Source organism: Aphis gossypii, chromosome X, assembly GCF_020184175.1.
Source record: "Aphis gossypii isolate Hap1 chromosome X, ASM2018417v2, whole genome shotgun sequence".
In the NCBI taxonomy this organism is placed as follows: Eukaryota; Metazoa; Arthropoda; class Insecta; order Hemiptera; family Aphididae; genus Aphis; species Aphis gossypii.
In genome coordinates, this window is record NC_065533.1 from 21,557,731 (window position 1) to 21,584,290 (window position 26,560).

At 23.3% G+C, this 26,560-nt stretch overlaps 2 protein-coding genes across 4 annotated transcripts; one reads left to right on the plus strand and one right to left on the minus strand.

Moving 5' to 3' along the window:
* The first annotated feature begins 5,532 nt into the window (after nucleotides 1-5,532).
* Nucleotides 5,533-18,371, plus strand: LOC114119679 (serine/threonine-protein kinase D1). The gene is made up of 17 exons (XM_027981330.2): nucleotides 5,533-5,700; nucleotides 8,785-8,947; nucleotides 9,627-9,765; nucleotides 9,887-10,027; nucleotides 10,298-10,461; nucleotides 10,547-10,796; nucleotides 12,420-12,559; nucleotides 12,656-12,714; nucleotides 12,805-12,931; nucleotides 13,002-13,137; nucleotides 13,204-13,386; nucleotides 15,428-15,547; nucleotides 15,638-15,906; nucleotides 17,037-17,220; nucleotides 17,284-17,466; nucleotides 17,570-17,655; nucleotides 18,244-18,371. The coding sequence occupies exons 2-17, from the start codon at nucleotides 8,822-8,824 to the stop codon at nucleotides 18,367-18,369; spliced, it is 2,433 nt and encodes an 810-aa protein (XP_027837131.2). The 5' UTR covers nucleotides 5,533-5,700; nucleotides 8,785-8,821; the 3' UTR covers nucleotides 18,370-18,371.
* On the minus strand, nucleotides 15,429-25,502 carry LOC114119680 (WD repeat-containing protein 13-like). 3 transcript variants are annotated; one of them, XM_050207598.1, is made up of 12 exons: nucleotides 25,169-25,502; nucleotides 24,814-25,067; nucleotides 23,959-24,014; nucleotides 23,759-23,878; nucleotides 23,184-23,354; nucleotides 22,974-23,127; nucleotides 21,620-21,786; nucleotides 21,405-21,548; nucleotides 21,155-21,336; nucleotides 20,961-21,088; nucleotides 20,696-20,888; nucleotides 15,429-15,561 (listed from the first exon to the last, which is right to left on the minus strand). In XM_050207598.1, exons 2-12 carry the CDS (start codon nucleotides 24,884-24,886, stop codon nucleotides 15,525-15,527), a joined length of 1,425 nt encoding a protein of 474 aa, XP_050063555.1. In that variant the 5' UTR covers nucleotides 24,887-25,067; nucleotides 25,169-25,502; the 3' UTR covers nucleotides 15,429-15,524. The 3 variants fall into 3 exon arrangements, with proteins under 3 accessions (XP_050063555.1, XP_027837132.2, XP_050063556.1); XM_027981331.2 differs by having other exon boundaries at nucleotides 24,814-25,502; XM_050207599.1 differs by lacking the exon at nucleotides 15,429-15,561 and having other exon boundaries at nucleotides 20,562-20,888; nucleotides 25,169-25,501.
* Between the last annotated feature and the right edge of the window lie 1,058 nt (nucleotides 25,503-26,560).

Genomic DNA, 26,560 nt, shown 5'->3' on the forward strand with positions numbered 1-26,560 from the left:
GAACATTTTCGGAATGGAGGGGCAGTGGCGTAATTTGGAGTTAATTTACTTTTTTGGGGGAGGGAGCAAAATATGAACAACATTTTTTACCTATCGACTAAAAGTGTAGTGGGAGTGGAGGTGACGCCCTTATACTTCTCAAATAATTTACCAATAATAAATCTATATATATATGTAGATATATGAATGTATCAGAGTGTTCTAAACAATTTTATACTATAGAATTATGTAAAATTAGTGAAAATATAGAAAATATCAAGCTATTAGATAGGTAGGTAACTATTACAATAATATGTAAACTATCAACTATCTACCGATCCTCGTTACAATGTGTATAGATGGAAGTAATTCTATTCGAAAAGATGGTCATTAACTATAGTTAAAAAAAGTTAATGTTTTTAAGCTTTAAACTTTCTAACTGGTTAGTTTATTCTCCGATACATGTAATACAATAATTATATTAACAGTTTGTTGCAATTAGATAGGTACCGTGCTTTTTTTCAGTCAATTTAAAAGATAATAAGTTACCTATTATTTTATAGGTACCTATAACGTACATGGTAAAATGTTATATTAAAAACATGTTTAAGTATAAAAATCGATACCTACCTAACTAGTAACTATAGTTGAAATTACATGAAATCATCAGGTATATACTTTTTGTTTAAAACAAAATAAGTAAACAAATATAAAATGCATTGTTTGATTCAATTCAATTATTAATACACTTATTGCATAAACTTTTAATTGTTTATGCACTATACGGTTTACTTTATATAAAAAGGAATATTTGATTAAATTAATAAAAAATGGATAAGGAGTTAATTGAAAAAACTGTGCCGTACAATCACTTTAAAATTTAATCACAAGTGCATAATCGTTGTGCCAGGAGGCTTTTAATATCTCAAAAAAACTCATATAGTCCCCTCAGGCCTCAGTTGTTTATGATATTTATGTTTCACATAAAAGTTTCTAAAATATATATAAGCATGATTTTGATTAAATTGAGAAGAATTATTTTGCACTTGTGAATAAATAGGTATAATAGGTACATGTATAAAAGCATAGGTATCGTATTATCATGGTTATCTGTTAAACATTCAACACATATTTTTTTATCTCTGAATCATGTATAAAATAGTAAATTTGAGTTCTATAGAAACGATTTTCTGTGGATAGCTTTAATATTATTTTACATGTATACCTAGTTAATTGATACATACGTATTATTAAACTTAAAAGATAAGAACATTATCTGTGTTTGTACTTGTACGTTGACTTTTTTCCGGTATTTCAATTTTTATGTTAATTATGACTGTTATGAGTATGTAAAATATTACAATTTATTATAAATTATCAATGTATCGTAAATATTTATCTGCAGTAGAAGAGTTCTAAAAAAAAAAAAAAAACAATGTACCTATAAACATAGACACTGTTCTTATCTTTAAGTTTGATACAGGTCAATTCACATTCACTCTAATATTAAAGCTTACAAGTTACAATACAATAAATAGGTTCTGGCTGAATATAAATTTATTTGTTGCGATACGTGTTTTAGACTGGTTAGAGATATGAAAGAAAATACAGAACCTACCTGACTATTCAGTCACTCGAATAGGATATTGTAATATAATACAATAATATACTCATTCACGGTATCAACCATTAACGATTATTATCTTTTTGATTTTAGCAACCATTTTTCCTTATGGTGTATTATTCGGTAGATAATTTTTTATTCTGTTGTTAACATGTGTAGTGACAAATCAATCTCGACAAAAAAACCCCGAAAATAAAAACTAAAACACAGAAAACAAGGAAAAAAAAAACCAAAAGAAAAAAAAAATACATGAAAATAAGAAACAAATTTGTATAATAAATTATTATATCATATTTTATTAGAAATAGGTTAGTATATTCATATAATACAATATAACACATAATATATACAACAATATAATAAAACATAAACATATTACTGAATATAAGAAATACATATAATAATATGTTTATTACCCTACATAATATGTATTGTTGTATACCTATATTATGTATTATGCATAATATGAATGTACTAACATTTCTAATAAAATATGATATAATAGCATAATATATAATATTAACACAGGTACACACACTAACAAAACACAAACTAAACTTTCCTACCACAAAAAAACTACTCCCAAAACATAGGTAATACTGTAATAGAATAAGTAAAATAACCTTTATTAAAAAGATAATTAAGTATAAAAAATAGTTTTGTTTACATATATTTATATTATATATATTAGTTATTTAAATAAAAATTATTATTGATCTCAATTTATAGTTAGAACTATGATCTAATAAATTATGTCAATAGCAAAATATACAATTTTGGTTTTTGTTTTTCCTTGTTTTTTATTTATTTATTCTTGACAACTTCTATCCTGCACTACCAATATGTAAAGCCAACAAATGACAATTTTTTTCAAAAACAAAACTATTGTACTTATTTATTGGGTCATTTTATTTTTACTTCCTTTTTAATAGGTCTAAAATTAGTAAAACATAATTTTATTTAGATTGCCAAAAAGAGTTTTGAACATCATGTAGTATTTATACTCTATAGGTACTAAAATATCACACTGAAATTCTGAATACTAGAAAAATAAGCAATAAATGATATATCCTTATAAAAAAAAACACAGTATGCAATTATGGCACTATTTATATCTAGTAACCCTAGATTAACTGATCAACAATAGGTAAACACAGTCTTAATTGGTGTAAAAACAAATATAAATAGGTAATTGATTTATCAAAAAAAAAAAAAAAAAATGGATTTTTGAGATAAATTACTAAAATAAGAATCGAAAAATTATTGAATAATAAGTAAAACCAATTTTCCCGACATTTAAAATATGATAGTGGATATTGTTTCACTGTAGCCAAGTAATAATTAAATAGGAACGGTAGGTAAAATATGAAGTATGTACTTAATTAACCTTGTATTTATATAATAAAGTAAAAAATATATTTATTATTAGATAGGAGACAATGGATCGATTTAGGGTCAATTTTACTTTTGTAAAAACGGTCTAAAAAATTTAGGAACATAATAGTATCGACTTAATTTTTTCCGGGTAAATTGTTGTATGTTTTTATTTACGACGAAAACAAAAAACGTTAAAAATCAACAATCGTCAAATACCGTTATTCTCAGTACTTATACATACCTACGTCTGTAATAATATATTTTATACGATTATTTAGTCAATACGCACTTATACACACGATTAAGGACTTATTTATTGCGTTAAGTCTTAATGTGTTACTTATAGCATAGCTATACATACATAATATACTTTTATATGCCATATAGCCGTATGATCGGTTAAATACCGTTATATCTTATATGTGTAAATAGATGGCTAAATGAGATGTTGTAAAAAGTAGCAATATTTAATAGTAATTCGGTATTACTTACGATATTTTTATAACGAAACCAAATTTTTTGAAAATGAACTGTAAATTATGTCGAATAGTTTCGAATAGTTTCAGTTTTTACTTGAAATTTGTTTAAATAATTTCGTATTATTATACAAAACAACTCGATTAGTGTACTATAGCTACTGCACTATCGCTAAAACCAATATATATTTGAATTTCCGCGCGTGTAAGTATTTGATATTTGATTTTATTATAACATATATGTATTATAGTTAAAATATTTAGAAGTCACCTATTTTATTTTATTCAATTTAATTAATTCATAATCCTAAAAAATGTCTATTTACCTATAATTTTAATTATAGTTAACCTTGTAGGTAAAAATTATGTAATATAATGAACATTCGTTATTTCGTAAAACTAGTCAATTTCGTCGCAATTCAAACTTTATGTGTAATAACTAATGAATATACTAAACTAGTATAAAGTATAATACTATTATGGTAAAATAGTTATTATTTTATTAATTGTACATACATTAACTGTCCTTTTAGAGAATTTTAAGAAATAATATCATTAGGTACCAAGGAAATTAAGTGGGTATTGCAGCTAAAAAAACGTACCTACATACCTATATTTTTTAAACCCTTTAGATGACAATTTTATTTTATTTGAAAAGCATAATAGAAAATTATGGTTAAGTCAAAATTTAGCAGAAGAACTTAGTTTCGAAGTAACAACATTTTGTTTGTTATTAAAATAATCTATTATCTAATACTACTTTGTGTAATAGTTAGCTGTTTACCAAAATAGAGCACAAATACTGATTTTCTGCAGTTCTTTTCTAAAATTCCTCAAAATCATTTATTAAAAAATATATTTGTCAATTTATATGTGTCGTTAATGACAAACTAAGTTCGTAAATAACGAATTTATATTTATAAATTCCTTAGGTTTGATTCCCTATACTTTATAAATATGACCTAAAATAAAATTACAATATACCAAAATATAATATTATGTACACATGGTTATAAGTAAATTAGATTTTTAATCTAACAAAAAAAAAATACATACCTATTAGTATATTTTTGGTGGTGCAAATCGATGGGAAAATGCAGTTAGGTTATCAAATATTGAAATATAATACCAATGCATTTAATTGTGTTTTTTTAAGTTCGACGCAGACACGCAGTCAACAGTTGGTTATAGTTATAACATTAAATAGAATGTATATAAAAATAAACGCATACGCATAGGCGTCTATATAAATGTAATTTACATTTAAAAAAATTCGAATTTAGACATTCGGAAGGGCGCAATAGTTACACTGATCAAAAATCTCTCGCATACAGCCAAGCAATCATTATATTTTATCCACCTGGATGTTATATAATCACAAATTTCTCAACATTTTCTCAGTGGCCATACGCCGCGCTTCTGTTCTACAATAATAATTGTCTGACGCACGAAATTCATACGATAAATCGATGAATAAATTACCGTGTCGGTATCTGAAAATAAACGTATATGTATATATTTAAACGTATAAACTACACTTACGCAGCCGTGACAGACTGACGGAAAATAGAAATCCGGATACGTTTAAAAAACGTTGATTTTAAATTTTAAAATAGCACTGTGGTCGTGTTCGATTGGATCGGACGTCCGCCACAAGCACTACGATTTATGGTTATTGGATGTTTTCATGTTTAATCTACGTTTAATTAATAATGGGAAAATGTTCAAATAATATTACGGACTGAAAATTATTGCGGGACGAAAATATTAATCGACACGATATTTTTTAATCAAGGTAGGTATCGATGTATCGTTTGTAGCGTCCTCGTCTTCGATAGTACGCGGTTTTTATCCAGTTGCATCGGGCGACCGGGAACCGCTAAAATTAGACCCGAGCGGAAAATTAGTCGGAAACGCTTTCTGGCATCGTTCTGTACCGACAAATGGCGAATCCAGATGTTTGAGAATAAATTCGATTCGACGGCCGTCTTGGGACGACGTCATCTCTTCCTATTGTGTACAGTATATAGATATAGAAGATAAAAAGACCAAGTGATAAGATGATACTTGTCCTTATCATTTGTTTCGACTGAAATTGATTCATACTTGGGTGAAAGTTGTCCTTAATATTTCTATTGCTCTGTAAGAAATATGGCGAAACGAGTAAAATACGTTTTACGTTGTAATTATTGTGTTCGTGAATAATCGTATTAAGACCCGTACATTAAGATTGTTGCTATCCAGGTACGTTAACTTTAAGAACCAGAATTATATAAGTATTTTCTTTTTGGTTTTTCAAATTTAGCAAATTGAAAATGGACACATTCATAAATACCTATCTAATCATTATTGGCTTAAATATATTAAGTACTGGGTTAATATTTTTCCTTGTATAGCTAATATGCAACAAAAGCTGTATAACTAATTAGTGATAATTGTATACTAATTTATTTATTTGTCTTATTCAAACATAACTTTATAATATTATTACCGTTAACGTTTAATGCATTCAGAATTTTATTTTGTTTTTAATTTTAGTACAATTTATACATCATTGTTTTGACAGTATATTAATATATACACCTACTAAACTACATTAAGTATTTTAAGTCACAAATAAATATTAGTCAGTAGGTCAAACATTAATTAAATTAAAAAAAAATTGTAAAATCTACATTATAACCTTGTGACATAAACTATAAAGATAATAGATGTCTAAACTTAAAAACTAGCATACAAGTACCTAATTTAATTGAAAAATCATAGGTTAGTAGGTACCTATCCCAAGACAATTAAATAATTGATAAGGGTATAAATATATAAATATGTGTAATTTTTTAAAAATTTCATATAATATTATATTATTATTTAAATATTAAAATAAAATTTTATTTTGCACATGAAAGAGCCAGGTTGGCTATATATTTGAATTAATTTAGTTTAGGATAATAGTAATCAAATGACCTCTGAAATAAAAATTGTATTTATTTCAAAACCTTTTTTAATTAATATGAATTTTTAGTAAATGATAACATGTATTTTATTAAAACTGATTTAAATTTATGATAATTCATAAGAGAAAGCAATTCAAAAAGAGAAAAACCAACTATAAGACAATTTATTTTATTGGCAACAGCTACATAATTGATATCTATTAGTAAGATTTATAATAGTGTAGCATGTATTATTATATACCCACATATCATAAATGTGTTCAAAATAAATGGAAAAACTGTATATAGTGGCTACCCAATTGGCAATTTATTGATGAGTGAATTTCAGAAATTAGCTTTCAATTAATTTATGTGGAATTCACATCTGAAATCATCTAATTTGTCTCTTTTTAGATCTCAGACTGTAGTATTAGAAATTAAAAATTGTTCTCCAACATAATTATTTTAAATATCTGTTAAATATTAAAAACTAAAAAAAAATTATATTTTAAATAGGTTCTCAATCAGAATTTACTAACTTGAAGTTTATTGTTTAAATTTTTATTTTGATTTGGTTGTTGCCTGTTGGGGTAATTTGTTTTCAATTTCAAGAATTTATAATTTCAGTAAAAATAAAATATTATAACGTCAACTATTACATTAACACTAATAAAACAACTAAAATGTGTTAGTTCAGAATATTTTCTTACTATTTTAAATTTTAATGTTAAAGTATACTGTTATAGTGATTACACTATAAAGACAAAACTGATTTAACGATTATAATATTATTATGCCTTAATAATATAATTATTATTGTTTCATGATAGTGTATAATATATATCCATGATTTATCAGTTATTCAATTTTTATAATTTTATTATGTAGTCAGTAATAATTTAGATAATATGATTGATGTATTACTTTTTATATTTAAGATTGGGTTAGTCAGTTAGTCAACTTAAATATAAAGAGAAATATATGTTAAAATAAAAAAAACAATCCAGATTATATGATTTTTTCAAGTCAATTTCTCATTGTTTAAGTTACAAGTTTTGAAAAATAGAAACAACATTTTTGTTACATCAAAATTTATTTTAATTGTAAATTATATATTTATATATCATAATGAATATTAGTTGATAAAAATAATAATTAACATTTAGTTTATGTATGTACAATAAGATTTTTGGTACAAAGAAATTGATTTATAAAAATCATGTAACACAGATTATTATTTTTAAATGTTATTTTATTTTGACTGAAAATTGGGTTAAAAAAAAAATTTTTATAAACATAATTAGATTTTGAAATAATGAGTGTTGTTTGATAAAAGAATCATCCAGTAAACTTACAACTCCCAATTTTTCAATCTTTTTAAGTTGTTATAATCAATTTACTCGATACTTTTTTTAATGTATTTTAATATTTTTTCATATGATACTATATATTATATTATTATATAGTATAAACTATGTTGACATAATTAATTAGTTTAATTATTTGTATATTAAAATTTTTTTTAAATGTGTGAACAATCGAAGAAATACTTAATTATTTTATTGCTTTATTTTGGGGCCAATAAATTAAGTGTTTGATAGTTACCTAAATAGTTTTTATACCAAGATAGTCCTTTAAATTTTACTAAAATGATTTACGTATTTTATTGTTTCCTTACTATGCTAGCATTTATAGATTCAGCATTAGTTATAACAAGGAAGTGAATTAAAAACAATTAAAAAAATTGTTTTGTTATTTAATATAATTAAATTTATATAAGCAAATGCTGTAAAAAATATTAATTTCTCTCTATAAAGGTATACAAATAGTTTAGTAAAATGTTTTTATTTAAATTCTTGCCAAGTGCTATCCTAATGTATTGTTTTTTATAGTCTTATGACTTAACTATTTTAAAAGTTGTAAAAATTTATAACTGTTATACTTTTAAAGAAATTTGTTCTCAACATTGTATATTTTAACCTATTTAATCTATAAGTGAACAATAATTAATAATAAGTTATTAACAATAAATAATTAATTATTAATCAATTTACTATAAGTATAGTTAATATACTTCCATTTATTAGGTATTAAAATAATTTTTTGTAAGTCATTCCTGAATATTTCTTTGTTGAGTTTACTCAGTAATAATACTGCATATTTGAATGACAAGTCTAAAATAATTTATGACATAAAATTATTATGTTTTATATGTTACTCAATTAATTGCTTTTCTCATAGCTATTTCTTAGTCTTAATTTATAGTTATATTTAAAATTTAAAATTGAAAATAAAAAATTATGATTATACAATATTAAATTTATTAATTACATTAAATCATTAGCCAGTTATTTAATTAAATTCAATTATATCTGATGTATGCAATTTCTTTTAGTTTTAATGTTTGAACAATTTAAGAAACATTCAGTGACATGGAAGAAAAAGATGTAACATTCATTTTGCAACTTGGGTTGATTCGTGATTCTGTAACATTGAATGCATCTTCTTTTACTTTAAGAACTTTAAAAGAAGCAGCATGTGATTTTATAAACATAAAAGTAAGTAGTTGCAATGTTTTTTTTAAACATTAAATAAAAATTTTATTACAGTACTTACTATTAAATTATTTTAGTATTCCACCACATAGAAAACATTTTTAAATACTAATATGTGTGTAAAACTATTTGAAATCTGTTTAAAAGAATTAGAAGTTAGACTTCCATGTTTTTTCTTTGATTTATTTTCATCTCTGTCTAAATATTTTTATTACTCATTAGTTGATTATCATAAAAACTATTATTTAGATTTTAGATAATATCACAAATTTATGTTTGTATTATAAATAGATTCTAAATTATGTTTATTATTTGTTTTATTTTTATACAATTTTTATTATTTACAAAACATAGGAGCTTAAAATTTTTGATGTAGTACTATTAGTACTATTAACTTATAGTTTTACCATTCTTTATAGATTAGGTGGATAATTTTAAGGTTTCAATTAGTTACTTAACATTTTGTAAACACTATAGACATGATAATTTTTATAAAATTTTAATGGTTCTTTAAAATAAATCAAACATCAAAAATTATTTACCAATTCAATAATTTTTATCAAACTAGTATGGTTTACTCAATTCCTTTATCTCATGTTTGTAAATTATAAAAAAAATAAAATTAGTTCACTTGTATAATTATCAATAATGTGAATAATGTTGTTTTATTACTTATTTATAGTGTCCTGATCATAGCCTTACTCGATTAGCAGAGAGAATTTTACTATTCCGACATAATTATTCATGTGATCAAATTCTTGTACCTGTAAATAATGTTATTGATATAAGTGATGAAACTATAATTGAAATAATTCTTTCAGGTAATTATAGATTTATTATAGTTCTATATTTTGTTTCTATGTATTCAATAATTTAAATATTATATTATACTTTTGTAATTTTCTATATTTATTGATTAATATTTATTTAAATTATTTTTAGGTCAATCATTATCTGAGGAGTATGAGAGCTCAGTTATTAAACCACATTCTTTAACAGTACATTCATATAAAACTCCAACATTTTGTGATTATTGTGGTCAAATGTTATTTGGGATAGTTCGTCAAGGTTTAAAATGTTCAGGTATTTAGTATACAAAAATAGTTTCCATACAAAAGAACCAACTTAGAAAATGATCGGAATAAATAATAACTTTTTTTTTAATTTATCAAATTTCTACTCCTTAATTGTACACGTATATATCAGCTTCTGTGTTTTTGCTATTTAAAGGTTCTAACCTTTGTTTTACATTTTTAAGATGGAACTTAATAGTGTCCACTGACAAGGAGTATATAAATATTCATAAACACATATTCATATCCATATTTTTATATTTGTTATTACTGTTATTAGGTTGTAATTTAAATTATCACAAAAGATGTGTTGTTAAATTGCTCAATGATTGCGGAGGTGGTAGCAGACATAAAAATAGACATAAATCAAGTTCTTCTAATTTGAGTGTTTCAACTCGTAGTCCATCAAATGTTTCATTAATATCTGCAGTATCAGATGAATCGGTATGTTAAACTTACAAGTTAAAATAATTTTATAGCTGTTCTTAGAATCTTCTGTGATTATATTTAATTACTTTTTCATTTTTAGGGAATTAGTGGAAATTTGTTGAATGTACCCTTGAAGAGTAAAAGCCGATCACCCTCTCCTGTCAAAATACCACACACATTTGTTGTGCATTCATATACTAGGCCTACAATTTGTCAACATTGTAAAAAATTGCTTAAAGGAATTTATAAACAAGGAGTGCAGTGCAAAGATTGTCATTATAATGTGCATAAAAAGTGTATGGACGATGTACCAAAAGATTGCATTAGTGATTATCCAATTGATTTAAATGGTTAGTGGTAATTAGTATTTTTTTTATATATTTAAATAATAATCCACTTTAATAACTAGTGCATATTATAAATATTATACACTTGAAATTTAAATTAAGCATTTTTATTTGTAAATTTCTAAAAAAGTTAAAGATTTTATTTAAAATTAATTGGTTATATATAAAAAAAAAAACTGAAATAAAAGAGTAGGTATACTGTAAGTATAATAGATATAAGTAAAATAGGAAAAATAAAAAAAAATAACTCCAAACAATAAACTATACTGGACAAATTTTAAACTTCTGAAGTATTGTAAAGCCCCAACCACCAAATGTACCCTAGTTCGACAGTACTTATTTTTGAATAATGAATTACCCATTTTAATTATTTAAAATATACTTTTCAATAAATTACAATTTTATTACACAACTATTGATTATAATTTTAATATTTTGATTAGTTTGAAAAAAGTACAGTTACTTATTTTATATTGTTGGGTACCTACTTACATAGTTATACATTTATCTAACAACACTGTTAGATAAAAACCACTGTAAAGTATAGTCACTAATTAAAATATTTTCAAAAAATGAAATTGATCTATTATACCTAATTTAACTCAATATTCTTATTTGATTTTGTGTAGAACAGAATATAGTCTACCAACTATTGTTTTTAATATTTTTAAACACATAACCTTTGGGTATTTAAATTTAGTAAATTCTTGTAAAATGATGAGCGAAGTTTTATTTGTTTCTTTATTTTTGTTTCTCAGGATTTTAATATTCTTAGTTAACTATTCTTATATTTATTTTATCCAACTGATTCAACAATTTGAGTTAATTTAGTAACATTTTTTATTTTTAGCAAAAATTGATAAATATTTTAAAACTTTGTGACTATACTTTGTAGCGTGATTCAATATTGTTAAATAATTGTTGAACATATATAAATAATGGGTATCACTTACTTCTTCAAAACTTGTTATGTGAAGAAAATTATGATGTAGATATATTTTATTCTTTTTACACTACTTTTAAAATTTTTTTAAATATTAGTTAACTTTTTTGCATGCAATATGATACTGTTATTATATTAATTAAATTTTTACTATTTAATTTATTATTTATTAAAAAAAAAAAAAAAATTATACTCTAACTTAAATTGAAGTCATTAAAATAATTTTAGGTTTCAATTGACTTAGATAATCATTTATCTGTTAATATATATATATTTATATACATTTAATGGTAATACAATTAATACCCATAAAATAATTAAAATCATCAAAATAGTTCTTTGTTATCTATGACTCATACTTTTTTTCAATGATATAAGTCTGATGATTATAAGTAATTTATCAAGATACTCCTAATCGTTTTTTAATTCATCTTAGTGTAATATATTTTAGCTTATTGCTATTTTGATATAAATAATAAAATCAATTGAAATAATACAAATAATATAATATAATATTCTTTTATTAATTTTGAATATTATTCACTTTAATATCAATTAAGACAAAATACATTTTTTTTATATTTTCTGATTTTTATTATTGTTTGTATAATTATGATGTAGGTATTTTAATTGGAAATTTAAATTATTTATATAATATATATAATAAATCTTTAATTATTTAGAAAGCGGTGTAGGCAGTGAATCTGAGCATGAAGGGTCTGGCAGCAAAGGTGAAGACGATAGCGATGGTGAAAATAATACACCATCACCTCCTTATGTTGTTCCACCAATGGTAACTAATTCTCAGAATGGACAAAATTTGGTAAGAGAAATAAATTATTTCCATAGATTCTTTCAAAAATTTATTTCTGTTATATACATAGATATATTTATTCAGTATGAATTATTATTGTTTTAGGAGACTGTAGGACATTTTACAGATAATCATACTCCTCAAGATGATTTAAATTATGTTGGGTAAAGTATTTGCTTTATTTTTCTTGCTAATCTATAATATTAAAGTTAATATTGTTATGAATTATGATTGTTAACAAAATTTTATTTTAGTTCTACATCTAGTAATAATATTCCATTGATGCGAATAGTTCAATCTATCAAACATACTAAGAGACGATGTGGTTCAAAAGTTATTAAAGAGGGTTGGTTAGTTCATTTTACTAACAAAGATAAACAGGTATGTGGTTCCTCATTAGTATAATTTAATATAATATCTATACAATAAGTATAAATTTTTTTTCCCATAGAGAAAAAGCCATTATTGGAGATTGGATTCAAAAGCTATTACACTATTTATAAATGACAAAACATCAAAGTATTACAAAGAAATTCCTTTATCTGAAATACTGTACATTGATAGTGCACTTGTTCCTCGAGCTCCTGGTAATTTTCTAATATATATTAAACATTTTATCATATTTTATTTTTTATTGAAAATTAATATTTCAGGTCCAATGCATTGTTTTGAACTTAAAACTACTAACCTTGAATATTATGTTGGTGGTGAAGAACAAAACTTATCTGGAGGGACAAATGTTGAAGATAATTGTAGTGATACTTGGACCAAAGGAGAAAAAGACTGGGAGAGTATAATTCAACAGGCACTAATGCCTGTACCATCCAATCCTACAAGTTAGTACTCTTATAATTATCCAGGGCTGTTCGCTAAGCTACTTGCTATCTTTTTGCTCAAACCTAACAATTTTTCTCCCTAATTAACATTAACTCTAAGAATTATAAAACTAATTGAAAATAATATTTTTTTAGTCCTTTAATTGTACCACCAATGTGCAATGTCTTAATTTGTTTATAGTTTAGTGACTGCCCCGAATTATCATTTGTTTATAAAACTACTTAGCTTGTGTTCTCATATCATTATGTTTGTGTGTTTTGTGTTACATGTTATAGTCATAATAAACAATAATAACATAATAAGCTTCACTTGTGTATATTAAATTAATAAATTGTTTATTATTTAGAAATAATTTACTGAAAATATGTAATATATTAACTACACTTTTACTTTTAACACTATATTATAACACTGTTGGTATGCCACTGTATTTTTCACAAACGCATGAATGTACTTAAATGAAAATACCATAATTTCAACTGTGTATTATCTAATGTTCACAAAAAAAGATTTATTTAAAACCAATCCTCACTTATAAATTATAGTTTATAATTTACAAGTTAAATAAAATAGTAGAAAAATCTTAGTATATACAATGATTTAGCACAATATTTCTTGTATCAATTAGCTTATATAATATAATAGTTTTTAAATTACTTGATAAATTTTATAATAATTTTTAAGTTTTGTGTTAATTAATATATAATACTTAATAGAAGTTATATTTATACAATAAACTTATGGTAAAGTTACAATTAATTTCAGTGTTAACTGATTTTTTCCTGGCAAAAAAATTTAGTTAAGTTACTTAAAACTGAAAACTAATTTTCATAATTTAATTATCATATTTAAATACTTATACTTATATTGTGAATTATTATTTATTAATTATTAAGAATTAAGCAATTTATGTTCACCTTTTTTTTTTTTCAAAAGTTTGATAACTGTATAAAACCTCAGACTAATATTGTATCCAGAAATGAGAGGTGGGATAGGCAGTTAAAAATTATATTTACCCTACTGACTGCATTACACAAGCTTTCAAACTGCAGGGCACTAGTTTTCATACTGCTAAAAATGATAAAATACTTGAGTAAATTTTTATTAATTGAAACTATTTAAATTTTGATAGCATTTCTGTGGGGGAGGATTATAATTCCTAACCCCATTTACTACTAGATAATCCATTGCCTTATACATATATATACATTATATTATTGAATGTATTCAATATAACTTAATCTTATTGTTAAAATATTACAATGAAAAATAATTTTATAAAGCTGTTCATTTATGTTAATATTTCTATAATTGTTATGTATTTAGTGATAAATATGTTTGACAAATAAGCATGTTTTATATTTTTTCATCATCATTCAGCTACTTAATATACTTTTTTTTAAATTTAATTTATATTGAGATAAACACATACATGCATTTAATTTAATTTTTATTTAATATACCTAATACTTTAAAAAAGGGCTTATTATTATTTTTGTTTTTTTATGAAGTTGTATTATATCATAAGTGTGTCTTTATAAATTGAATTAATTGTGCATTCAATTATAAATTATAGATATCTGAAAAGAAAATACCTTGTTTAATTAAACATCAACTAAAATGTGTTATCATTTTTTTCTAGCAAAAAAAATATATATAGTATTTCAAATAGAACACAACATCCAAAAAATTATCTATGCTGCTTGATGAAAATTATTTTGGACTTGTAAGTTATATTTGTGTTTGAATAACAAAAGTTTTTATTTTGTATAGGTTTACAAGTTGTTAAATTAAAATATAACCAATATTAATGTTGACTTAAATTAAATATTTATTATTATAATTCAAATATAACACACACACAAACATAATATTGGTACATTTGCTAGTAGATCTATATTAGATAATAAATAAAACATTTTTAATGGTGAAACTTAATTATTTGTATAAATATATTCCAAAATTACAATCATTAAATAGAAGTTTGTGGGATTTGTAATTGAAATTGAACTTTTAAATAATATGTATATATTAATATAGTGTCACGTTCAGTTAATGAGACTAATGAGCAACAACAAACTGTCACAGATATGAGTCAATTGTATCAAATATTCCCTGACGAAGTGTTGGGTTCTGGTCAATTTGGTATCGTATATGGAGGTATGTCCTTGAACCTTTTTAACAAAAAAATACATTCTTTGTTTATTTTTAATTTAATGATATGATTGATGTTTTCATTATATATTTCAGGTAAACATAGAAAATCAGGTAAAACTGTTGCTATTAAAGTAATAGATAAACTAAGGTTTCCTACTAAACAAGAAGCTGCTTTAAAAAATGAAGTAGCCATTCTTGGAAAATTAGAACACCCTGGTGTGGTGAACCTTGATTGTATGTTTGAGACAACAGAACGTATTTTTGTAGTCATGGAAAAATTAAGAGGAGATATGTTGGAAATGATATTATCTAGTGAACGCAGGCGATTGTCAGAACGTATTACTAAGTTTTTGATTACCCAAGTGAGTACAGTTATTATACCGCGTGTTTGGCCAATTTAGGGTATACTGAATTTCTTGGCTGGATAATATTGAAATAAATCTAATTTTTTTACATGCTAATAGTATATAAATACATTTGCAATTTTTTTATTATTTGAGCATGTTTATACACAGTTAAACATGTTTTTTTTTTTTTTAATAGCAACACCCATTTTGAACACCATATTCAGATACGTCTATTTTTAAAGTAATTTTGATGAATAGACTATGGTTTTAGATTCAAAATTGACTGAATAAGAGCCATATGAATTTTAATAAATTATACATTTTTATTTATTGACATTATACATCCTGTAATAATTCATATTTATATGCAATAAATTCATATTTTTATTGTTATAAATCATGGTTATTTAGTATTTAATTATCGGTATAACTATGCCAATTAAAATTGGCAGTAACCCGTTAAAATTAATTAAAACCTCCATAATTTTATACCTTATAAATAACTGCTGTAATTGATTTTAATAAATAATTTCATACCAATATTATGTTTATCTTGTTTATAACATGGAAATAAAAAATTCAAAAAGTGATCAATAATAATTAATTATAAATGGTTTTATGTATTTTAATGAATCGTAAAAAGGTATTATTTATTAATTTTTAATAGCTATTTTTGGGTCAATTTCGAATATAGAACTATACTTAATTCATCAAAATTTCTTTAAAAAAATTGGTCTGTCCAAATATGGTATTCAAAACAACATGTTTTACTGGGCATGTATATATCGAAATGATAACAATTTTAAAATGTATTTATATATTACTAACTTGTGAAAAAAATTTAATTTATTCCAATATAATTCGGCCGAGTATTCATTGTTCTCTAGATCGGTGAACACACGGTACCATCTTATCATTAAAATGTGATTGTATATTAAAAAATAGTATTTAGAAAACTACTATCTATTAAAAATAATAATTTATGTTGTTTTTTAAAATTCATAATTGGTTTTTTTATTAATAAAAAAATAGACCTATTGTTAAAAACAAATTATAAACATTAGTTAATTTCAAATATCTCCTAAACACATTCTATTTTTTTTTTTAATAAAGAAAATTGATTCAATTTTTATTTATTTTTATAGATATTAATAGCACTTAAACATTTACATAGCAAAAACATAGTTCATTGTGATCTAAAACCAGAGAATGTACTTCTTAGTTCAAATTCTGATTTTCCACAAGTCAAGTTATGTGATTTTGGATTTGCTCGAATAATTGGTGAAAAATCGTTTCGTCGATCAGTAGTTGGAACCCCTGCTTATCTTGGTTAGTATAAGTTATAACTAGTAACATTTTTATGTTTGAATTATTTGAATAATATGATTTCAGCACCTGAAGTTTTAAGAAATAAAGGGTATAACAGATCTTTAGATATGTGGAGTGTTGGAGTTATAGTTTATGTAAGCCTAAGTGGAACATTTCCTTTTAATGAAGATGAAGACATTAATGATCAGATACAAAATGCCGCCTTTATGTATCCAAGAAATCCATGGAAAGAAATTTCACATGATGGTATTTATGATTCATAATTTAGTAAAAGTTGTAAATTGATGTAAAATAATTTTCTCAAGTTTTTACTATAACAATATTTCTAAAATCTATTTTCATTTTTCAGCTATTGATCTTATAACTAATTTGTTACAAGTAAAGCAAAGAAAACGATTTACTGTTGACAAATCATTAGTACACGTGTGGTTGCAGGTAAATGTTTTGCTTTTTTTTTTAACTTGTAATTTTATAATTTTTTGCAAAATACAATTCTTAAGTGATTTGCTGGCAATAATTATATTATATACAATTATTACATGTATATTTATTATTTGGCCTATGAACTTATAATGTTACACATTTATTAGCACATTGTTTTTATATAGTCAAATAAAAATTCTATTACATATAGAATATATGTAATATATAGATATATATTTTGGGCTATCAGTAACAAGACACTATATTTGCATATGACACATATTAGTATTTTTTAAAACCTAGAAAATCCTAAGCATGTATTATTAATTTTGTTTGAAATTCAAAGAATATAATTAAATAATATAATAATCTGTAGTTAAAACGATTCTAAGTATATTATTTGTTTGAATAAATTATTTTGACATTAATAACTCAATGAAAGAACCATATTGTTATCTAGCTTACTGTTTAGGTATTTCAACTATAAACAAAAATTGTTATGAAATAGCTATTTTAATTTTATTTATAATAATTGTATTATTTTTAAAATTGATACAATTCTTAATTTACACATTTTTTATTATCAATTTTTTTATGTAGGATTATCAAACGTGGTGTGATTTAAGAGAACTCGAAAAATCAACAGGAAATGGAACTCGATTTTTAACACATGAATCTGATGATGCCCGTTGGGAATCATTTCAAAGGCATTCAAGATTTTTATGAAAGTAATCAATTTAAATATAAGAAGTTTTAATCTAAACATTCCTTCTATTTCAAATATATCTTTTTAATTCATTCAATTTTATTTTAGAATAAAAAATAATATGCAATAGATGTTTTATTTTACAAAGCATATATTTGAGATGACTTCCGTAACTTTAATAATATATATTATAACTGTTCAATATATTTTTGGTTAGGTACCAAAAATATACTGTTTTTTAAAAAACTTGCTTGTTTTTGTTTTTTTTTTTTTTTTTGATTAATTTTAGTATTTAATCGTTAATCTTTATTATTGTCAAATGATTTTTTTCTTTTGAATTTATAGGAACAGATTTATATTTATAATTAACAAAACCTCATGTTTTATATTTATAATATTTAGTATTATATGAATAAGTTTTTTTTATACTTTTATTCAATTACTATGTTTTAGTTATGTATTTGTTAAACCATGTATAAAACATTAAAGTATTATTATATTATTAATAATTTTCTTAAAATCGGACAGCTAATAATTTTATAAAATGTTGGTGCTTTAATGTAATACCAAATTTGTATTAATTAGTAATTATTAATTATTGAGTTAGTTTATATTTTAATTAAGACTTAATAAAGTGCTATACATGTCAATTTAAAATAATAAATGCTTGATTTCTACTAAATTAGTATGCAAACTATGTGTCTTATATACATGAAGTACTTCAATATAAATAACTAATATTTTATTTATCAATTTGTTAATCTTGTAAAATATTAATAGTATTTTAACTTATTTATATAAGTATATTATAGTCTTTAATTGATCTTATATAGTAATCATTTTATGAAGTTTTATTATTTTCTTTTTTTAAGTATAATTTGAATTCATTTTACGTATTTAATTTTTTCTCAAAGTAAAATACGATAAATATACCACAATATCGTTATGGTAATTTATTCTTGATTCATGATTTAATTAATTTTAATATTTGAAAAATGGAAAAGTTGTATTAGAAATTAAACATTTTTAGGATATTGGTATTTTTGTATATTATTAAACTACCTATATTATAATATAATCATTAACTAGACTTGAAACTGCACCTTCTGTATGGAAAATATAGGTATTTTTAATTATTGAAAGTTCATTATTGTGTTAAAAGCTGTTTTAGATTGTAAAATTTTTAAAATTTTTATTTCTTTCTAAACTGGTTATTACTTCTATTTAAAACATTAAAAAGACTCAACGTATGCATATTTATTTATTACTTTTATAATATGTTAATAGATTTTTCTATCTGGTAAATTGTTCATGCTTGTGTTTTAAATTTATTAAAATATTTTATTTATGTTATCAAAACTCAAATATGGTGTAAATGATATTATTATTTTAATTATTAAAAATAAATATGTAGCCAAAATAAATTGTATATTTAATAAATATTAGAAAGATCACTTAAGTATACAGTACAATTCACAACAAAATATTTGAATAAAATATTATTCTTTTATATCCTATATTGGTATTAATAGTACAATATATATTCTGCTCAATTAAAATTACATAAAAATAGGTTTTTCAAAATATCTCCTTCTCTCTTAGAACTACTTTGGCATTATTATATTATTTAAGTTGTTTTCCTCAATTTTAAAATCAATTAATCATTAAATTGTATTTTCCTAATAAAATAATTAGTGTAATCAAATTATTCTAGTATTCCAATTATTGGTGTTATTTATCTGTCATTGATATATTCTATCATAGAAAATGTTTTGAAATTACTGCCATGTAACATTGGTTTATGATATTTTTTTCTAATAATTATTATTGAATCTTAAGTATTTTAAATTAGAATATTAAATAATTATGTGTAGATAAATGAAGTGAAGAATCATAGAGTATTTTTTTTGCTGTAAAAAGATGTTATTGAGATTAAAAGGTAGAATTTATAAATTAGTTGTGAGAATAGACTTATTATACAGATAATGAATCGGAATATTGTGTAGTTGTGTAGTAACTAATAAAACAGAACATAGGTTGAATGTAGCATAGGGATGAGAATGTTAAGGTTAATGTATAATGACGGGGAAGAATAAAATAAGAAATGATAAAATGATCGGAATAGGTTAAGATGGTTCATTCATGTTAGATGGCTTCAAGTCATGAGAGTTGCTATAAAAATTAATAACAGAAGGAAAGTTAGTAGGTAGACTGAAGAAAAGAATAAGAACTATATTTTACAAAAATACTGTCAATATTAATTATAAACTTTTTCATACTGTTTCAGTTTCTATATGGTAAATTTTAAAATAAAAATTAATATACAATATTATATAAAATTATTACAATGGTTGTTTTTGACATTGTCGAGACCAGATAATAATTATCCCTTGTACATCACTTGTTGCTAATATAGTCTCGTCATAATTAAATGTAACACCTAAAGTCACACAAGCATGTCCTTGCAATTTATTGACTGCATAATTAGATTCCCTTTCTACATCAACAAAATAAACGCAAGAATCTTCACTGCTTGTAACTGTAAATTTAAATAGAACACTTATTTATATCTACACATTTCTGACAATTTAATATTAAAACTAATACATACCAACACAAGCACCTTGTCTGAATGACATTATAGGACAAAATGTTGAACGTAAAAGGTTTTCACTAAGAGCGTGATGAACCAAAAACTTCTTTTTTAAGTATAATGAGCCACCGTCATTTTCAGAAACCCTATATTATCATAATGACAATATTAATCTTTGGTTATTTATTCCAAATTAATTTTATAAAACAAACCTATAAAGACATAATATATTGTTTGCACAATTTGCTAGTAACATCGGATCTCTGGCTTCTCGGCTAATCCATGATCTCCAGCTCAAACAAGTAATTGCACCACGATTTGGTGATGTTACAATTCGATGACACTTAGTAAGACTGCTATCACTACTATTTAATTTGAGAGACACAATTTCACTCTATATGTAGATTACATTAATATTATTAATTACTTTATCAAACCCTATACTTATATGAATATTATTACCTTGTCATTTCCAACCCATATTATTTGTCCACTATTATTAACTGCCAGAGATAATATTTGACCTCCAATTTTGTGCTTTCCACCTTTTGGATACATACCCGTTGATACATTTAATACACACACAAATCCAGCCTTGTTACCAGTCTACAATTATATATTAAATCATATTACATATAATTCATATTATCTAATAATAAATATTATAAATACCATACAATGAGAATATTGTTGTTGATAGGATTAAATAAACAGACTAAAACAGATGAATAAAAAGGATCACTGACACATCTTAAACAACAATGTCGAATTGCATCCCAAAAGCAAATAGTAGCATCAATAGAACAACTCGCAATTAATTCATCCGAAGCTGACCAATCACATCCTAAAATAAATAATTTTTATTACTGATTCATATTGAAAATATTCATATCTAATTAGAAATTGTTGTAAATAAATAAATAAATGTATAAACAATGTGTATAATAATACATGTGTATTGTTATTTATAATAATAGACAAGTCCTGTCTATTCAATTAATTTACACTTCATTATTACTAGAATATCTGGTTGATTATTTAACATAATAACCTATTAAGGTCATAATTTGTTTATCAATTATACTTTTTTTTTTAATACCTTTTGGTTTTAATAGCTGTAACTTTGTCTAACTATTTCTCCCTCAAATATTACTAAATTTTTTTTCATTGGTTTTTGTTTAAGGGTATATCTCATGGGTATACACATACAATCTACGATGCAATTGATTTAGTAGGAACTTCATATAATGCTATTTTAGATTTTTTTGATAGTGTTATGGTACTAAAAAGGGATCTTGACATACTAAAGCATTCTCTATATTAATCTTCTTTGCATTTCCTCATTTCTGGCATTAGATTTATCCTGTCCAATTAAAAATATTTAAAAGTTTTAATCCTATCAAAACTCATTTGTTTTACTATTGATTTAATTTTTTTGTAGTCAAAATTTAATAATTGTAAGAACATTTTTAACTTCATTAATTTTCAAATCCTTATTATATTGTTCTCTGTTAAATCCAGTTTTGTCACTTAGGTTTGCTTTTGTCATTGCTATTATCATATCCATTACGCTTGTATAAATTATTTTGTTTTATTAATTTGTCATTGTTTTAAATTTTAACCTTGTTTACTACTAATCTTTTTCCATAAATTATGCAAAGAAAGTTTTGGATTACAAATCTAACTGTTATCAATCTATTTGTTTTATTTTTTGTTATTATAATTAATAGTATATAATTATTAGAGCTCAGAAGTTTGACACCATATGTTTTTAGTATAATCAGAATTACACCAAAACTTGACTAAAAAACTTGACTTTAACATATTTTTCACATTTTAATTTATTGTAAATTTCATGTATTTATTTATGTAGACTTGTGGCAAAGTAATCAATAATCATTAATCATATTCAATAAATTTAAAGGCATATAATTGCATATTACGATATTTTTAAATGCGTATTTTAATAAATGTGCGGCCATTAAAATTTAAAATTTAATAATAATAAAAGCATAATATTATATATATTACCAGTTACTGGGCCTGTATGACATCTTAATATAGCTTTTACACATGGTGGTGAAGTCAAAACATCACAAATACTGAGAGTTCCATCATTTGACGCACAACATAATTTTGATTTATCATTATTAGCAAACTTCAACATAGTTACTGCATCTGAATGCTAAATCCACAAGAAAATAATCAATATAAAGAAATTATAAAAAATAAGGTAAGTACCTGATCATAGATGTGATGAACATTATTAAATGCATAATTTTCTTCCATAGTACTATTTCCAACAATAGCTTTGGAAGCTTGAGCATGAGTGGTTGGAATAGGTGATGATAAAAAATCATATTTTCGAGGTAATAAATCTATTTCAAATTGCTTGTCTTTATTTAAGCTCATCTGTAAAAGTTAAAAGTATGTAATAATTCAAATAGTTTAATTTATTTGAAATGTATACTATAATACATCAGAATATCCAAATTTTATCCATTAAGACACAAATATTACATTTTTACTATAATTTATATTTTAATTTTTAAAAATAATATATATATTTATTACAAAATTTAGTTAGTTATTGATTTGCTGAATTCTCTGAGTATACTCGCAAACCAAAATTTACAAAATTCTTCAATGGATTATAAGTTTTGTATAAACTATACTCTAAACCTTAAAAATAACCATTATTGTGTCCAACTTCCAATTTATAGAAATATATCATGATATTTTATTGAATTCTTTTACTACTTTTAAGTGCACTTCATTTTGAAACCAATAAATTATATATATATTTATATATTTACCAAACTAGTACTTTGGCTACAGGCACTGTTAGACTGCATATCAACATTTACATTATATCTGTTTTGTAAAATTGCAGACCTAATACGTAAATATTTTCTTCTCATACCTGGAATCATATCCTTTAAAAGAAAAATCATAAATAGATATGTGTACTTAGTATTTTAGTTTTAAAATCTATACAGTTAATATTAAAACTTACATCTTGTTTAGATTTTTCCCTGAGAAGTTGACTTCTCCTTCTAATGTACAGTGTTCCTAAAAAAATAGATACACAAAAATGAAAAATATTTTAATTATTTTTAACTTGATAAAATTAATCAGATGTAATATTTTTATTTAATAAGAGAATAATAATAAATAATATAGTCATAAGTTAAGAAAATGTCAGCACACTGTTTATTTTCTTTCTGACCAATATGCAACATCATTTATGTATAGTCATTTTTTTTTTATGTTATATAATATTAGAGTGAAATCGTCTATTACAAAAATGATAGAGAATAATATTTTTGAGAATATGGCATATCAATTTGTTTAAATATTGACTCAAAACAATTTAAGCATCATTTAAATTCAAATTTTTTTCTTATTTTGAAAGTCGAAAAAAATTAAATAACAATTAAATAAAAAACACAACTTTGTAAATATTATCTTCTGTACATTGTACAAATGTAATTTTATAAATATAACTAAAGCATAAGTAGTTCTGTTATACACCAAACTACTATACTATAACATCTCATAATAATAAACTAACAATGGTTGGTAAAGACATGAAATTATTTATAAGTTATTTTGAATTATTTAATACTTAAATAAATTTTCAATTAAAATTTTTTATAACACTATTTAAATATTCTGCCTATATCAATTCTTAACAAATGAATGTGTGTTTTCCTCATAATGATATAAATAATATGATGTAATATACTAATATGTAAAAGGTATTTAATAATAGATTGTAAAATCATAATCATTGCTAGAACAGTAAAACTAATCGAATTTGATTTGATTATACATTTTTCAATTTATTTAATTACAATATTAAACTTACTAAAGTTTGGATGGTTTGAAGTTCTATAGGCGTTAAATTTGGAATCCATTACAAAAGCTTGTTGTTGCCACATTTTGTTGTCAAAAACTGAATCCAAATCACTTAAATAACATTTGATGTAAGTACATTAGAGCATATATGGCTCAATTATGTAATTGAAATTCAGATTAAGATGAATATTAATATTTTTTCCTGCTACAAATTTGTCACAATATGAAGTTCCATTTGTTTAATTTCTTCATGAACAGTGGAGTCTAGTTAATTTAGAAGTTTATATTAAAATATATAACACCATAGGATGTTTTTTAAATAGAGAATAAGAGTTGTATAGTCAATAAAGCCATCCAGTACCTACCATTAATTTGTGGATTGTTTAAAATAAAACATGAAATCCTCCATTTTTATATAATCTATATAAATTTATCATTAAATACCAAATACCAATGTCTATTTCCCACATAGAGTACTCTATGATTTCCGAATACTCATTATTCATTATCACTACTTCATTAGCATCTAATTATTCTAATTTATTACACTATTGTCTTATCTATGCAACGAATGTATAGTTATAGTAGCGATAAGACGACTATAAAATCAGCTGTGTTGACACGTCGTGAATCGTGATCGATGTTTTTGTTAGCGAGTTCAAAAATATCGTGCGAAGAAAAGTTACTAAAAATGTTTGAACATTATTCAGTAATAAAAGTATAGCTATTGTGCTATAATATTGTTATCTGTTTTTTTTTTTTTTTTTTTTTATAGTGCAATATTATCTACTTCTGCTGATAATAATATTATGTCAAGTCCAAAGAACTGCCTAGGTATTCGATGATATTTTAATAGTAGACATGGCTTGTTTAACTGACTTAAAATTCAATAAACAGTCCAATGTTGTTATTATTGATTGATTAAAATGATTAAAATATTAAATTTATTTAGCATAATTTATATAAAATCTGCATAGACTTTTCTACTTTATTTTTACTTTTTTTCCCAACAAAAATATCAAAATAATATAATATAAATATATTAAATATATCATAACTATCAAAATCGATAGTTTCTTCTAGCTTACATGTTCCTGTCGTTGTAATTTTTACAAGTTAATGTTTATTTTATATTTATCCAATTATCTGGGTAAATAATTTCTTGATGACAACTGTTGAAACTTATTTAAATCAACTATTTTCAATTCTATAACTTCTGAATTATTAAATTTCAAAATGTAGAGATGACTTATTTTTCAAAACCTCAATAAAATCCGGAATAAAATCATATAGAAAATATGGAATAATATTGGATCAGATTTTTCGTATTTAAACTTTGGCAGTTTTATTGTACAGATTAAACATTTTAATTCACAAATGAACTCATAAAAGGTTGAAATAAATAGAACATAGAATCAATCATATTAGAAGAAATAATCAATAATTAGAAAATTCACAAATCTATGACAAAATTAACGTGTAAGTATTCGAAAGTCGATATAAATTAGAATTTTTTACTCCCCGAATACAATAACACTACAAAGCAAAAAAGTTAATTTTACAAGAAAATTAAAAATAAAATAAAACGTATCATTGTTAGGTAGTTAAGTATAAAATTCAATAAATTAATAGAAATAATTAAATATTGAATATAACGGTGCTTAAAACAAAATTATTTCAAGAATGCAAACAAATCGTAAAGATTGTTGAAACAATTTTCGTCAGATCTTAAACTACAACTAGGTATGAATAGGCTA